The sequence below is a fragment of the Girardinichthys multiradiatus genome, chromosome 2 (assembly GCF_021462225.1).
Source record: "Girardinichthys multiradiatus isolate DD_20200921_A chromosome 2, DD_fGirMul_XY1, whole genome shotgun sequence".
NCBI classification, from domain to species: Eukaryota; Metazoa; Chordata; class Actinopteri; order Cyprinodontiformes; family Goodeidae; genus Girardinichthys; species Girardinichthys multiradiatus.
The window spans coordinates 51,333,380-51,350,512 of NC_061795.1; the positions used below are offsets into that span (position 1 = coordinate 51,333,380).

General features: G+C 42.9%; 1 protein-coding gene across 3 annotated transcripts in view; it reads right to left on the reverse strand.

Moving 5' to 3' along the window:
• Window positions 1-6,312: 6,312 nt before the first annotated feature.
• nup93 (nucleoporin 93) overlaps window positions 6,313-17,133 on the reverse strand; it is a 51,627-nt gene continuing 40,806 nt past the window's right edge. For 2 of the 3 annotated variants that reach the window (XM_047348467.1, XM_047348485.1), the window contains 13 exons: window positions 16,310-16,467; window positions 16,065-16,230; window positions 15,826-15,919; window positions 12,330-12,521; window positions 12,110-12,236; window positions 11,932-12,004; window positions 11,040-11,084; window positions 9,953-10,069; window positions 9,747-9,865; window positions 9,554-9,671; window positions 9,397-9,480; window positions 6,765-6,893; window positions 6,313-6,577 (listed from right to left, as the gene is read on the reverse strand). In XM_047348467.1, coding sequence (XP_047204423.1) covers window positions 6,467-6,577; window positions 6,765-6,893; window positions 9,397-9,480; window positions 9,554-9,671; window positions 9,747-9,865; window positions 9,953-10,069; window positions 11,040-11,084; window positions 11,932-12,004; window positions 12,110-12,236; window positions 12,330-12,521; window positions 15,826-15,919; window positions 16,065-16,230; window positions 16,310-16,467 — 1,533 coding nt within the window. In that variant the 3' untranslated portion in view covers window positions 6,313-6,466. The remainder of the gene's footprint in view (window positions 6,578-6,764; window positions 6,894-9,396; window positions 9,481-9,553; window positions 9,672-9,746; window positions 9,866-9,952; window positions 10,070-11,039; window positions 11,085-11,931; window positions 12,005-12,109; window positions 12,237-12,329; window positions 12,522-15,825; window positions 15,920-16,064; window positions 16,231-16,309; window positions 16,468-17,133) is intronic. The other variant, XM_047348477.1, reaches the window with a different exon arrangement.

A 17,133-nucleotide genomic window follows, 5' to 3' on the forward strand; every position in this document is an offset into this window, starting at 1 on the left:
TCTCGACCGGAAAAGGGTGGCTTGTCCTCTTCAGGTTGGAGAAGAGTTCCTGCCTCAAGTGGAGGAGTTTAAGTATCTCGGGGTCTTGTTCACGAGTGAGGGAAGAATGGAGCGGGAGATCGACAGATGGATCGGTGCGGCTGCCGCAGTAATGGGGGCGCTGTGCCGGTCCGTTGTGGTGAAGAGAAAGCTGAGCTCAAAAGCGAAGCTCTCAATTTACCGGTTGCTCTACGTTCCTACCCTCACCTATGGCCATGAACTTTGGGTCATGACCGAAAGAACGAGATCCCGGATACAAGCGGCTGAAATGAGCTTCCTCCGTAGGGTGGCCGGGCACTCCCTTAGAGATAGGGTGAGGAGCTCGGCCATCTGGGAGGAGCTCCAGGCACGTCCCACCAGGAGGAGCCCCAGGACACGCTGGAGGGACTATGTCTCTCGGCTGGCCTGGGAACGCCTTGGGCTCCCCCCAGAGAAGCTGGAGGAGGTGTCTGGAGAGAGGGACGTCTGGGCATCTCTGCTGAGTCTGCTGCCCCCGTGACCCGGTCCCAGATAAAGCGGAAGACGACGAGTACGAGTACTTTTTACTTGTTTCTTTTGTATTTACTTCTTTAATTCTTTTTTCTTCTTTTCTGATGATGCTTTAGACTTTATTTATGCCACCATCGTGACTGGGAATAACAGGAAGAAGAAAGACTGTTTGCTGCAGGGAACTTCCTAGCTAAAAACTCCAATGAAATTTTTATGTGAGGCAGTTTTATTTATATAGCGCCAATTCACAACAGTCAGGTTCAGTTATTTATTCAAATTGGATAAAAAGTTTTTCTGTCTAAGGAAACCCAGCAGATTGCATCCAGTCAGTGACTTGCAGCATTCACTCCTCCTGGATGAGCATGTAGAGACAGTGGACAGTCACTGGTGTTGACTTTGCAGCAATCCCTCATACTGAGCATGCATGTAGCGACAGTGGAGAGGAAAAACTCCCTTTTAACAGGAAGAAACCTCCAGCAGAACCAGAACCAGGCTCAGTGTGAGCGGCCATCTGCCACGACCAACTGGAGGTTTGAGAGAACAGAACAGAGACACAAAGAGAACAAAGAAGCACTGATCCAGGAGTCCTTTCTATGGGAAGGAAAAGTAAGCGTTAATGGATGTAGCTCCTTTAGTCGTTTCATCTAGAAAGAAAGAACAGATAAACTCTGAGCCAGTTTTCAAGGTTAGAGTCTGAAAGAGAGAACATAGAGTTAGTTACAGTAGAAGCTCAGTCAGTAGCCATGTCTAGGAGAGAGAAAGGGTTAAACACTGAAAGACAGGGCCATGTGGATCATCGGTAGAAGGTGAACATTAAGTTGTTGCCAGCAGAAGCTCGGACGATGCCCCTCTCCAGAAAGGTGTCATAGGTAGACACAGAGTCAGGCCAGGTGTTGCTTCTAGGAAGAGAAAAGAGAGAACAAAGTTAAAAGCTGAAATAACAGCAAACAATGCAAAATTGGAGAGTAGTATGAGAATGTAGCGAAGAGGGTGAAAGTGGTCATTATGTCCTCCAGCAGCCTAAGCCTATAGCAGCATAACTACACAGATAGCTCAGGATAAACTAAGCCACTCTAACTATAAGCTTTATCAAAAAGGAAAGTTTTAAGCCTAGCCTTAAAAGTAGACAGGGTGTCTGCCTCACGGACTAAAACTGGGAGCTGGTTCCACAGGAGAGGAGCCTGATAACTAAAGGATCTGCCTCCCATTCTACTTCTAGAGACTCTAGGAACCACCAGTAAACCTGCAGTCTGAGAACAAAGTGCTCTGTTTGGAACATATGGACCAATCAGATCTCTGATGTATGATGGAGCTAGATCATTAAGGGCTTTATATGTGAGGAGGAGAATTTTAAATTCTATTCTGGATTTAACAGGGAGCCAATGAAGGGAAGCTAAAATAGGAGAAATATGATCACTCTTTTTAATTTTCATCAGAACTCTTGATGCAGCATTTTGAATCAGCTGAAGGCTTTTAACTGCATTTTGTGGACATCCTGATAGTAAAGAATTACAATAGTCCAGCCTTGAAGTAACAAATGCATGGACTAGTTTTTCAGTGTCACTCCTAGATAGGATATTTCTAATTTATTTTTTATAATGACATTTTCTTTCAGGTGTGGAGTACTCACTTAATTTAAACTCAAAGGTTATCCAAAATGGTCAGACAGGACAGGATAAGGAAATATTTATTTACACTAAATGCCATATGTCAGCACAAGGTCCAGAGAATGAAATATACAAGAAAAATGTTATTTAAAGCATAAAAACAAAGAAATATTTGAATGACAAACCTTCAACAAAAAATAAAAAACCTATCAGACTTGATAAAAATGATTAAATAATCTTTGATCTTCCAGTGTAATCTGCAGTACATGATTTAAAGGAACCAGCAGGTATCTCACGTTTTCAGGAAGTTTGTTCCAAAGCTCAGGAGGATTGAAACTACATGCTGCCTCATCTTGTTTGGGATTTGTTCTGAAGACCTGAGGGGTCGACATGGTTCCTACCTGACCAACAACTCTGAGATGTATTTAGTGCTTAATAAACCGTCACAAAGATTTTAAAATCTCATTTTATTATCTTCCTTAAAATCTACAAAAATATGGGTGCTAAACAATTGGAAGTGAGAGTTTGACTTTAAAATATTTTTATTTTTTAAAATAAACTGTGAAAAATATAAATAAAACTTAAAAGGGTTATCCGTTTACTTTTTATTATTTTTGCATTGATGCAGAAGAAGTATTATAACAGCATCCAATCTTTAATGTGGTTTAACGTTTTCTACTTTATAACTTCACCTCAGCTTCATTTACAGGCGCCAGAAAACACATAATTTAAACTTCTCCCACAACAATAAACCCACAGAGCAGTAAATATGTAATCATACCTCAAATAAAGTTTTAATAAGCTGTTCATAAGAAGACAAAATAAGTTTTTCAGGTCAAATTGATGAATCTGTGGAAGAAAATCAGAATATCTGGAGGGAGAAGACAAAAGTGGGCCAGAACATTTCAGTGTGAGCCAACGCCTCACAGCCACAGGACAAACAGGCGTATTCAGGCAGGATCCTCACCGCTATCTGGGTCAGAACCATCTGCTGTAAATGGGACTAGGCTGAGTGGGAAATGATAAAGGAGGTTTGTAGATTGTTCATCTCTGCTTGGTTCCTCTGATCAAATGTTCATGGTAATCATGTGCAAACATTTTAGTTCAACAAATCACAAGAGCTAAATCCTCCCTTCATGTAATTTATAGAAACATAGCAGAACACTGAAGAGCTCGTTTGGACTCTGTTTAACTTCATGCAAACAGCTACAGCTGGATCACAAAGAAGTGATCAACATCACAGAAACACCAGCACACTTGAAGGTAGAAACTTGAATGAATTTTAATATTTAATGGACTGGAGATCAAAAGGCCAAACAATGTTGGCTCCTAATCCAAGACAGGCATGATTGACCTTTGAAGTAGCTTAATGAAGTTCGTTTTTACAGTTTTTCTGTCAAATTAATGCAGTTAAATCTACAGTTACTGCTGTCTTTTACTACAGAAGCAATTACAATTACAATAGCAAGAGCACTGCATCATGACCTCTTTTTTCCCAGCGCTAGTTGCCTTTATTCTGTTATTTTACAAAAGTAAGTAGACAGGAAGCGGGCAGAAAGAGGGGGAGACATGCAGCACCTCTCAGTGGTAGGGGGTCGAATCCAGGACAGCTGCATCCGTATATGGGTTATGATCTCTACTGCTACACCATGGACCGCGCCCCATGACCTCTTTAAAAAACCTGGAGATTTAAACTAAAAATCTGGTTGCCAAACTGAAACCGGATCCTTCTTTTATGTCCATCTCAGTCTTCAGACCTAAAACCTTGTGGACTGTAGGAGAACATCAGAGAGGAACCAGAAAGTGTTACCATTAATAATCATCTTTATTGGTCATTGTACATATATATTACAACGAAATTTGTCCTCTGCATTTAACTCATCCCTTATAGGGAGCAGTGGGCTGCCATTTTGCGGCGCCCGGGGAGCATTCTGGGGCTAAGGGTCTTGCTCAGGGACCCTGAGTGGTAATCTGTGGGATACAAACCTGACCCATCTGGAACGCAAACCTCCTGTTCTAACCACTAGGCCACCACTTCTTAACACATGTGTTACAATAAAGATGAAAAGGTGATTTAAAAATATCTAGATGATTCATGTTCACTCAGCTCCATACCTAACTCATAACTTATTGTGGTTTGCATGTGTTGTTGGGGGTCCAGGCCAGGGGTCCACATCCTCCTAAATTTGGCCCTGCTTCTACATTTTTCTTCTGCTGAATCAAAAACGATTCAGAAATTTAAAGTCCTTCAGCAGAGCAGCAGCAGCGTCAGCATGAACAACTAGTTGCACAAGGTTCATTAACACATGAAGAAGAGGTAGGTGATGAACGGCTGCAGGTGGGACCGATGAGTCGCATCATTTCGTTGTCAGTGATGCGGTGCCACCCTGGTGTTGTGAAATAGCCGGCTTGTAGGAGGTGTCTGTCATCGGCCTGATTCACAACACCAGCTGCAGCACACACACCAGAGAGGAAGGTCTTTGCTGCTGATCCACACTGAAGGGGAGATGCCCACATGGACCAGTTTCCACCAGTCCACCTAGTTCTGCTGAAACACAAAGCAGAGAATCTAAACAAAAGCCCCCTGACCTCGGTTCAGCTCAGTCTGCGGCACAGAAGTGAACCTCCAGTTTTCTCAGGCCACACTCAAGGACAAAGAGTTGGCCAGAAGAACCTTTTTGGTTCTGGAGGATGAAGGATTCCAGGGACAGAAATTCTGGTTGGATTCTGGCAACTGTTCTGCAAGCAGGCCTCTGGAGTCCTGGATTGGTGTAAACTGCTCCCATCCAGCTCGGACTGATTTCACTCATTCAGCTGATGGATCTTCTGATAGGACATATTTTCTGATGTGTTCATAAAATATTTCTTCCATTTGTTGCAGCTCAGACCTCCCATCGTCCAAAAGTCCTCCAGGCCTGTAGCTAAAGCCAAGCAACCATCTGCCAGGAGGACACAACATGTTTTAGATACCAGAGCCTCCAGCAACATCACCTCACACTCACACATTGTATCTGATTTACTGCATCAAAAACAAAATATTAGATTTTAAATGATCCCAGAGTCTCGTTATAAAGAACCTGACTGCAGTTCAGCCGCTTTTCTGATGTTCGACATTTTCAGGAGAAACATAATTTGTGACAAATGAGTCAGACCTAAAAAGTCTTTCATCAGGGAGCCATTTTAAACGAATCTGTAACTTTTAGCCTCACTTGAAAATATAAAAAGTAGAAGATATTATTTGAAAACTAAAACTGTTAGCTGAAAACAAATCAGAGATTCATGAAACTTGGGCCTGAGATCATCTTCAATCCACTTAAATCAAAAATGTTCGACATTGTTGTCATAGATACAGGTGTACTGGGTTAGGGAAACAATCTAAACTGAGGCTATGTATCTATCTAAAGGTCAAAGAACCTAAAATTAGGAGAAAGTGTCTTTACAAAACAGAGAATCTCATTCCTGGTACTTTCTTAATTGTGTACAAGTCCAACAGAACAAGTTTACTGTCAGGATATTTAGAACTAAGACTTTACCGTTTCAATGATTTTCAATGAAGTTTTCAGACTGGGAAAACAGATCTAAAGAGCTGAGGTGTACATCTAAAGCATCAGTCGATGTCAGTTCATTTAACACACACAAGGCCTGTGGCAGATGTCCTGGATCTGAGTGTTGGACCCAGCTGCTGTCCACACCTTGTGCATCTCCCCACAAACTCATGAGCTTTGCTTCAGCATCCTCTCAAGGCACACCTTGTTCCATCACTTTTTTCTTCCACTCAACTTTTCAATATGCTTGGATACAGCACTCTGAACCAGCTTCTTTAGTGATGATCTTTGTTGACTTAGGGTGTCAACGAGTGGCTGCTAGACAGCTGTCAGTCAGGCCATAACATGGTGATACATTTCTTTACAGGTCTGATGTAATATTATAATTCAGTGAGAAACTGAATTCTGGGTTTTTGTTGCTGGAAGCCAGAATCATCAACATGAACAGAAATTAACATCCGAAATATGAGGAATGAACCTTTAAGCTTAACGTTTTAGATTGAATTATTGAAATAAACAAACATTTCAATAACATTGTAATTTACTGAGATGCAGCTATAAAGCAGATGTATTAACCATAAGGGTACAAATAATTATTAGAAGAAACGTGTAAACGGATTAAAGGCTCAACATAAAAAGACAACTGAAAAGTTTTTATTTTGACAACAAATATGAAAAGAAAGAAAAAGACAAATGACAGGAACTCAAACAGATGAATCAGCAACGTGTGTCCAGAAATGTACACAAAGCAACAGGGTGGGTGTGTTTGTGAGTGGAGGTGATGGGTCAGTTCATCAGTAACTCCATCTGCACCAGCCTTGCGTTCGTGTCCCCGGCCATATTGTAGGGGATCGTTCCCGCGAAGGTGATCAGCGCTCGGGCCTGACTCCGCAGCTGCTGTTTAAAGGACAATCACAACTAATTCATTCAAAGAATTACTAGAAATTTTTATTTACTTGTACAGGATATTTGAAATTCATTAATAAGCTTTTATTTTGAAAGTGTGCTGAAAGCAAAATGTCCCAGTCCAAATTGTATTAAAATGCTAATTAAATGTCAGTTGTTTATATCTTCTTCTGCTCACCATGCCTCTGTCCTCTATGGTTATCTGTGATCGCCCTGGTGTGCCTGCTGGCGCCCCCCTCAGCCGTTTATACTGGGTGAACAGGATGTTCATGGCGGCCAACAGAACTTCAGACAGGTTGTGACGCACCTGCAGACAGAGAGTGTTTTAAAACCAACCAGGTGATGAAACTGAGCTGAATTTGACTAACGAACAGCAGCGTCATCTATAATCATTTTAGTTTTAGACGGCTACAAGAAGTATTAGAAAACCAGTTCTTCACACCAAGATGAAACCTTTCTTCTATTATCTTTATTTCATTTATTCTAGGATGGAACCCATTCAGGTTTTTATTTGTTTTTTCAAACTTTGTTTGATTTGCTTTTTCACACCTTCAGGCATCTTTGATTCATCTCCATCTGTTATGTGAAAGGACTGATGCAGCGAGGGGGGTTGAAGTCAACACGCCTCTGTTAGGCTCCTGACCTGCCAAGCCCTGCATCAGCTGAGTTCTACGGGTCAAGGGAGTGATATAGTACGGTTTGTTCGATGAGCTGGCAGCGAGATTTAAAAGCAGGACTCAGAAATCATCTCCAACGAGAAGAAAAACAAGGTAAGATACAAGTCCTTCTCAAAATATTAGCATATTGTGATAAAGTTCATTATTTTCCATAATGTCATGATGAAAATTTAACATTCATATATTTTAGATTCATTGCACACTAACTGAAATATTTCAGGTCTTTTATTGTCTTAATACGGATGATTTTGGCATACAGCTCATGAAAACCCAAAATTCCTATCTCACAAAATTAGCATATTTCATCCGACCAATAAAAGAAAAGTGTTTTTAATACAAAAAACGTCAACCTTCAAATAATCATGTACAGTTATGCACTCAATACTTGATCGGGAATCCTTTGGCAGAAATGACTGCTTCAATGCGGCGTGGCATGGAGGCAATCAGCCTGTGGCACTGCTGAGGTCTTATGGAGGCCCAGGATGCTTCGATAGCGGCCTTTAGCTCATCCAGAGTGTTGGGTCTTGAGTCTCTCAACGTTCTCTTCACAATATCCCACAGATTCTCTATGGGGTTCAGGTCAGGAGAGTTGGCAGGCCAATTGAGCACAGTGATACCATGGTCAGTAAACCATTTACCAGTGGTTTTGGCACTGTGAGCAGGTGCCAGGTCGTGCTGAAAAATGAAATCTTCATCTCCATAAAGCTTTTCAGCAGATGGAAGCATGAAGTGCTCCAAAATCTCCTGATAGCTAGCTGCATTGACCCTGCCCTTGATAAAACACAGTGGACCAACACCAGCAGCTGACACGGCACCCCAGACCATCACTGACTGTGGGTACTTGACACTGGACTTCTGGCATTTTGGCATTTCCTTCTCCCCAGTCTTCCTCCAGACTCTGGCACCTTGATTTCCGAATGACACGCAGAATTTGCTTTCATCCGAAAAAAGTACTTTGGACCACTGAGCAACAGTCCAGTGCTGCTTCTCTGTAGCCCAGGTCAGGCGCTTCTGCCGCTGTTTCTGGTTCAAAAGTGGCTTGACCTGGGGAATGCGGCACCTGTAGCCCATTTCCTGTACACGCCTGTGCACGGTGGTTCTGGATGTTTCTACTCCAGACTCAGTCCACTGCTTCCGCAGGTCCCCCAAGGTCTGGAATCGGCCCTTCTCCACAATCTTCCTCAGGGTCCGGTCACCTCTTCTCGTTGAGCAGCGTTTTCTGCCACACTTTTTCCTTCCCACAGACTTCCCACTGAGGTGCCTTGATACAGCACTCTGGCCCTTTTAATAATATGCTAATTTTGTGAGATAGGAATTTTGGGTTTTCATGAGCTGTATGCCAAAATCATCCGTATTAAGACAATAAAAGACCTGAAATATTTCAGTTAGTGTGCAATGAATCTAAAATATATGAATGTTACATTTTCATCATGACATTATGGAAAATAATTAACTTTATCACAATATGCTAATATTTTGAGAAGGACCTGTATATAATTTAAATCTGATACATTTGCTCCACCAACAACCTGATCACTACACCTAGTTCGTCCGCCATCATCGTTTAGAAAAAAGCAGTTTGAGGACACCTCCTATGGTAAATGACCTGGACTTGTTTAGCGCTTCTTCAAGTCCCCAGAGACCCCAAAGTGCTTTCCACCAGTCACTCATCCAGCCATCCACTCACTGACAGCGGTGAGCTACATGTAGCCACAGCTGCCCTGAGGCAGACGGACAGAAGTGAGGCTGCCATACGATCGGCACCACCGGGCCGGGCCCTCTGACCACCATCAGCAGGTCAAATTGGGTGAAGTGTCTTGCCCAAGGACACAGCGACTGAGACAGACAAAACAGGGATTCGAACTGGCAACCCACTGACTGCACATCTCTGGGGGAGACATGCAGGAAATCACGACTCATCTTTGCAGGTTTATGATGAAAATGTTACAAACATTATGCACATTTTATGCTAATATGAAGGCTGATTTTTCAAGTTGTCGCACTTTTCAACACGACTAAAGTCGGATCTGAATAAATGTGATCTCTCATCACTAGATTCATCTCATTTTTATTTGCTGAAAAAATCCTTCCCTTCGCAGCCTAAAGAAGAGCGCTTTAGACAGTGGACCACACCTCATCGCTGAAGCTCCTGAAAGCTGCCACTCGTTCCTCCACGCTCTCCTGGCTGAGAGGCAGCAGTTTTAGACGCTCCATCACCTGATGGCAAACAGACAAATTAACACCGGGCTGCATCAGGGTTTTCTTCAGTGTCCGTGCATGTTTCACTCACATCATAGGCTCTGTCAACATGACCTGCATGGTACTCATCGAAGAAGGTCATCAAGTCTAAAAGTAGGTAGAAGGTACTGTTGATGGACTTCTCTGCTGCTGTCCCCTGAGAGCGATACCTGCAGCAGAACCAGACCATGTGTCAGCATCATGATCCACGTGTTAAACTACACACTGTGTGTTTCTGTGGGTACCTCTCAGCGATCGCCACCGCTGTGTTCTTCAGCCTCTCTTTGTTGGACTGAGGCACACTGACCTGAGCTATGACGGGACTCAGGAGCTTGTTCATCAGCTCCAGAACCTTATCTGGGTTCTACACAACGTAGATAAACAGCAACACAGTGTAAAGAGATGAAACGTTCTTTGTGGACTAGATGCAAACATCAGTGGTTCTGCTCACCTTGGCCAGCTCGTAGAGTCTCACCGCCTCCTCAAACAAGCCTTTGTTCTCTGCTTCTAGAGCGACTTTACTGATGATCGATCTGGTGTCGCCTGCAAACTTATCGATGATGCCAGGCTGGAGAGGAGACCAGAGTCAGATGGAAAACACTGCAGCTAGAATCCGTTAAAAGTCCCTTCACAGCAAGAATCACAACATCTATGGTGTGAAGGGAGTGTCAAAACCCAATAAAATCAGGTTGAACTCAGTCCAGATCCTCCTGCAGTCTCAATAATTCCATTCAAGCTAAGTTAGTGTCCACCTTCCTCAGCATTTCCATCAGACTCAGGTGGTCAACATACCTGTCACATTAGTCAGACACTAGGGGATGATCATGTACCTGCAGACCTGCTGTTTTAAGTCATCTATCTACCTCCATCCCATTGGTGCCTCACAGCTCATGGTAGCTCCAGCTCTGAGGCTACGTCCTGAAAGGCATCAGAAGCATAACTGATAGGTCAGGATGATACCTTCCAGCTGCTTGTGACAAACACCTGAAGGTGATGGACTGCAAGTATGACCAGAGTGGGGCTTCAATCCAAATCTACCACTGGGTCTTTGAGAATCCTACAACTGACTTCATGGGACGTTTTATGATCCAACACCTGGAACTCTGCGAGCCTTTATGCTTTAATTCAACACAAGTAAAACATTTCAGCATCCAACCCACAAAATAACCACGTGGCGTCCTGCTTCCTGCACATAGTTACTGCTCATAAGCAGATGACACGCAGACATCAGTTTTACTGTACTTAATAGTCCGGGTTGGTCAGAAGCTGAGCCTTCGACAGTGTGCAGGTCCACATTCAGAGACCTGCTGGGATGGGAATTGAAACACTTCAACATCCCATCCTGCAGAGTGAAGAACCTCAGGAAACATGGCTACAGCAGATCATCTGGAGGACTTTGTCCTTTGTCAGTGTTGTGTTGAAGCGTTGGAGATGCACTGAAGGTTTGAGATCATGTCTGAATGAAGCCACACAGAGCAGAGACAAGGAGCCACACCAAGGGAAATATAAAGCTGATGAAGAGGAGGACATCATCTTACCTTCCTACTGCCGTCTTTCTCCAACTTTCCCAACAGCATGTCAAACTGTAGGAAAAAACAGAAAACATCTTTATCTGTTGGATGATGTGGGTCTAAACATCTAATGTTCTCAATACACATTGAAATGTGTAATACACGTTAAAATATCAGAAATGACTTCTCACCAAATATATCAACAATCAAATTTGACCGATTGTTTCAAAGATCAACAGTTTAAATTCCTTGTTCTTTTTTAAAGATCTGGAACCAACAAGGCCTCATCAACTGGTTAGGTCAAAATAATCCAGGTTTTGATATATTCAATATTTCAAGAAGCACAAAATGAATACAAACAGGGCTTCTCACAGCAGTGCTGCAGAAACTCAGACCTGAACATCTAAACACCGATCTGCTGCTGCTGGAAGGTTGAAACTACATGAACACTGAAAATATGTCCAGAGAAAAGTCTTTGCGAGGCTCCATTTTGCCTCATAAGGCAAATGTGAAAGTGTTGTTTGGAGGAATTTTGCTTATGGAGGCAGATAAGGATGCTAAACACCCTGAAGCTAGATGTGCTAGCAATAAAATGGCTTAAAAAGGTGAGTAGAGCTCCTGGAGCTGCAGCAGCGAAGAAGAAAACATGACGGACAGCATAGGCTAACATTATCTGGTAAAATACTGATGGCTCCTTTACAATGTTAGGTTGGTCTGAGTTTCCCTATTTTGATGTGGTTCTGCAGAGTGGTGTTGGTGTGGAGTCCACACCGTGCAACGCCCCATTCTACTGCGTGCACGGACTAATGGAGATAAATGTACCTCGCACAGATGATACCAGAACATTAGAGGGTACTTCATGTATGAGAGGCTGCGACAGTGTTTATCTGCAGCTCTCCATGTGAAGAAGGTCTCTCACCTCTCGACTCTCAATGACCAGCTCACTGACGCAGCGCATGAACATGTTTTCACCTTGGCTGTCTCTTTCATTGCTGCAGGACAACAAAGAATCGCTGTTTAACTGCATCATTGTGCTCATTCCTTTAATACAAGCAGCAGATGCCTGATTATTAGTGTCCCTGACAGAGGGAGCTTACCGTAGGAAGTAGAAATACTGCAGAGCTTCCCTGGGATCGGTGGACTCAAACTTTCGTGTGTAGAGCATAAGCAGGCGGATAAAGTTGAGGCGTCGTATCATTGGAGGGTCACCTGGCTCCTGACTCACTGCAGACAACATGGAAAAGCTTTTTTTGTCTCACATTTCTCAGGTATGAAGCCTGTGAATCAGTGTGTATAAAAGAAGGTAAATAAACTCACACAGCTGAGCGCTTTGACCCGACGACTTCAGCAGCAGCCGCAGCTCGTACAGCACCAAGGCCACATGTACAGCGTGACTGCGAAGCCTCTCTACACGAAACAAAAACGCCACTGCAGCCTCGAACTGAGCCGTTAGGAACAACACCTGGAAGTACAGGAATGGATGCTGGCTTGCAGAGAAATGGGACTCTCCTGTTGAACAAGAAGATGGGAGGAAACAAGTAAGCAACTCTTTCAGGAAGAACTTCTATCATCCAAAGCAGCAACTAAATGTAGATAAAAGTTAATTGGCTCTAATAAAGGAAGAGTTTAAAACCTGGGCTAAAATGTTCCTTTTAAAATATGATAACAACAATAATTATAATACACAACCGGTGCTCATTTTCAGATGTCTCCAAAGATGTCCAGTTACAGGTGTGTCCCTTTCCAAATCCTGTCCAATCAAAAACTGTAAAAACTAAGTTATTATGGGATGTGTATAATGTATATATGTGTAACTGACTGCATGTTGGAATAAGGTTGCACCACTGAATACTCTCTGGATGCTCTTGTACATCAGCATGAACACTGAGATGCATCAAAGCTCAGTGAAGAGAAAGGATTTACCCGTCAACAAACACAACGCCATCCAAGTCAAGGTAGTTAATATGTAGTTAATTTATGTAGACGATTAAAGGAAATGTTTCATGAAACTTCTCAGGCTATAGACTGAGTTTCATAATACCTCATCATCTTTTCCACAAATTATTTTACAAATATTTTGTTGAGCAGAGGTACTTAGTCCTAAAGTTTACTTTTTAATTAGAAATCTTTTAATCCTCTTGTGGGCTGAGAGTTTGAGGAGGAGAACAGGGTGGACCATGTCAGCTGTTTCACAGCCTTATCTCACACTTGCAGCACTTTAGTTCAAAAAACAGGAGCGCATGAGAGCAGGATGGGGAGAGGGAGCGAGTGATGAGGAGGAAAAAAGAATGAAGACGTAACATAGGAGTGTGTGTGAGAGAGAAGGAAGCAGCACAAAGGGCAAACAAATGACAAAGAACACACATATATATATATATATATATACAGTACAGATCAAAAGTTTGGACACACCTTCTCATTCAAAGAGTTTTCTTTATTTTCATGACTATGAATATTGTAGCTTCACACTGAAGGCATCAAAACTATGAATTAAATCATGTGGAATTATATACTGAACAAAAAAGTGTGAAACAACTGAAAATATTTCTTATATTCTAGGTTCTTCAAAGTAGTCACCTTTTGCTTTAATTACTGCTCCACACACTCTTGGTATTCTGTTGATGAGCTTCAAGAGGTAGTCACCTGAAATGGTTTTCACTTCACAGATGTGTCCTGTCAGGTTTAATAAGTGGGATTTCAAGCCTTATAAATGGGGTTGGGACCATCAGTTGTGTTGTGCAGGAGGTGGATACAGTACACAGCTGATAGTCCTATTGAATAGACTGTTAGAATTTGTATTATGGCAAGAAAAAAGCAGCTAAGTAAAGAAAAACGAGTGGCCATCATTACTTTAAGAAATGAAGGTCAGCCAGTCCGAACAATTGGGAAAACTTTGAAAGTGTCCCCAAGTGCAGTCGCAAAAACCATCAAGCGCTACAAAGAAACTGGCTCACATGAGGACCGCCCCAGGAAAGGAAGACCAAGAGTCACCTCTGCTGCGGACGATAAGTTCATCCGAGTCACCAGCCTCAGAAATCGTAGGTTAACAGCAGCTCAGATTAGAGAACAGGTCAATGCCACACAGAGTTCTAGCAGCAGACACATCTCTAGAACAACTGTTAAGAGGAGACTGTGTGAATCAGGCCTTCATGGTAAAATAGCTGCTAGGAAACCACTGCTGAGGACAGGCAACAAGCAGAAGAGACTTGTTTGGGTTAAAGAACACAAGGAATGGACATTAGACCAGTGGAAATCTGTGCTTTGGTCTGATGAGTCCAAGTTTGAGATCTTTGGTTCCAACCACCGTGTCTTTGTGCGGCACAGAAGAGGTGAACGGATGGACTCTACATGCCTGGTTCCCACCGTGAAGCATGGAGGAGGAGGTGTGATGGTGTGGGGGTGCTTTGTTGGTGACACTGTTGGGGATTTATTCAAAATTGAAGTCATACTGAACCAGCATGGCTACCACAGCATCTTGCAGCGTCATGCTATTCCATCCGGTTTGGGTTTAGTTGGACCATCATTTATTGTTCAACAGGACAATGACCCCAAACACACCTCCAGGCTGTGTAAGGACTATTTGACCAAGAAGGAGAGTGATGGGGTGCTGCGCCAGATGACCTGGCCTCTACAGTCACCGGACCTGAACTCAATCGAGATGGTTTGGGGTGAGCTGGACCATAGAGTGAAGGCAGAAGGGCCAACAAGTGCTAAGCATCTCTGGGAACTCCTTCAAGACTGTTGGAAAACCATTTCAGGTGACGACCTCTTGAAGCTCATCAACAGAATACCAAGAGTGTGTGGAGCAGTAATTAAAGCAAAAGGTGACTACTTTGAAGAACGTAGAATATAAGACATATTTTCAGTTGTTTCACACTTTTTTGTTCAGTATATAATTCCACATGTGTTAATTCATAGTTTTGATGCCTTCAGTGTGAAGCTACAATATTCATAGTCATGAAAATAAAGAAAACTCTTTGAATGAGAAGATGTTTCCAAACTTTTGGTCTGTACTGTATGCAAACAGAGAGCTTTAAAGAGGACAAAAATCAGTGGGAGGACAGAAGAACAAGCAACAAGAAAAAGGGATGAAAAATGGAAGGAAAAGACGAAGATGCAGCGAATCAGTGGCAGAGAAACACGATAGATGCTGGAAAGCAATGTCAGTTTCTAGGCTTTGGTCCTACTGTGATGCAACATGGAGGACAACAAGGCACACTGCACCAAACAGCTGAGGGAGTGGAGCAGCAGTTAAGAAACATAACGAGGCTCTGGGCTGTACTTCCTACAGAGCCAAGGAATGCAGAGACAGTTGGTCCTCTTGTCTGAATGAGCCAGGATCGGCACACAGAGGGAGAAACACCCAGAAGAAAAGTGAATTTTGTGTCAATCTGCAGGAAGGAAGATATCATGGTTCCTCAAACCGAAGCATGTGGTTATTTGACAGGGCAGTACTGTTTGGAGGCAAGTTTGGATGAAGATGATCAGGCAGCTTCAGACAGCTACGTTTCAGACAAGAAAAGATCAAAGAAACTAAGGTGAAAAATGGCAGTTTTAAAAGAATTCCTGCAACAATAAAATAAAACCTGAGCTCTGGAAAAGGCTCCATTTTTATCCATTTATCAGCTCTCTATGGGAGACTTGGTGTAAAAAGGTTTAGTGGATTAATGTTCCTTTCAAGTGAAAATTATTTTATGCTTGTCAGGCAAAGCGACCAGAGTTACAGTCGGACACACTGATTTCCTTCTGAGAAAAAAGAAACATCGCTGATTAGAGAAATGTTCAGGATTGAAGTACAGATGCAGCATCATACCATAGTCTTCTAGCAGCTGTTTCTGTAACTGCGGCAGAGTGAGTCTGTCCTGAGGAGAGCTGCTGCCATCATCGTCAAAACACACCTGGTTCAACTGATGGGAGAAGCAAAACAGCAGCTGCTTTACGAGAGACAACATGTATCAGAAGACCGTAACAAACCTGCAGTGAGAAGCACGTTAGAATAAGACTCATCTCTAAACTGTTGCTCCTGCACTAAATGACAAACCAGTGCGCTACCTTGAGCCAAAGATAATCGTCGGTTTTATCTGCCACCTCCCCATGGTTATCATTCACGTCACATTTCCCAATCAGGCAGTAGACGGCCCTCTTGTAGGGATCAGCGCTGTTCCTCAGAGCTCTGCGGTAGTGAAGGCGAAGCTTGTTCTCAGAAGTTGGAGATAGGCTGAAAACATGAAGGTGATGTGAGAAGATGACTTGTTTCATTTCCATCTGAGAACACCACGACTCGGAGTTGTCCTTACCGTTTGTCCGGGCTGTTCATGTACTCCTGGAACCAGGACTTGAAGTCCCCCAGTTGGTGCTGCGCTCTGTTGACCACCTGCATGGCAGCATTCAGATCGCCACATCGCAGGCAGTAGTAGATCACTGCCCACACTGGCTGGCCCTCAATCTCACCATCCTATTGGAAACACATTCAGAATACGTTCCTGGAACTTTTAAAAGAATTTAAAATATGCCCAAGAACATTTCAGGAACAAAACTACTCCAAACTTTAGCTAATCATCCATTTTTGTGTCTCTTATTTATTAGTTCTTACTCTGATGATGATAAAAATAATCAACCTTTATTTTTCTGATAAAACCTCATTGAGAATGAAAGTCTCTTTTCCCAAGAGGGACCCAGCAAGACAGCAGCAGCATTTCCACGTATCAACCATTAGATTCATAGAGGAACATATATATTCATATCGATTTAAAAGCAGAAAAACATTCAATAATAAAATCAACCGAGAAAAACACGACCGACTCCAAAGCAGTTGGAGGTAATGAAGCTCCATTCTTCGTCATCATTAGCTCCATCAGTTTGGACTCTTGCTAAAAATCCTTCCAGGCTGCGGGGGCAGCGCCTTAAATGGATCCTTACCCGGTCCTGTTCTAACTCTGGGAACAAACACGATAAAAGGCCTGTGAGCGTGGTCCATACTGGGCTGGGCCTAGTCATGAGAGCAGCCAGGTAAGGAGGAAGTAGTCCCACTATAAATTCATACACTGAAGGGAGCTTGTGTGTCTAACACCAGGAAGGGAAGGATGACCAGCAGCTGCCCACAGATGACGATGACGTTCCC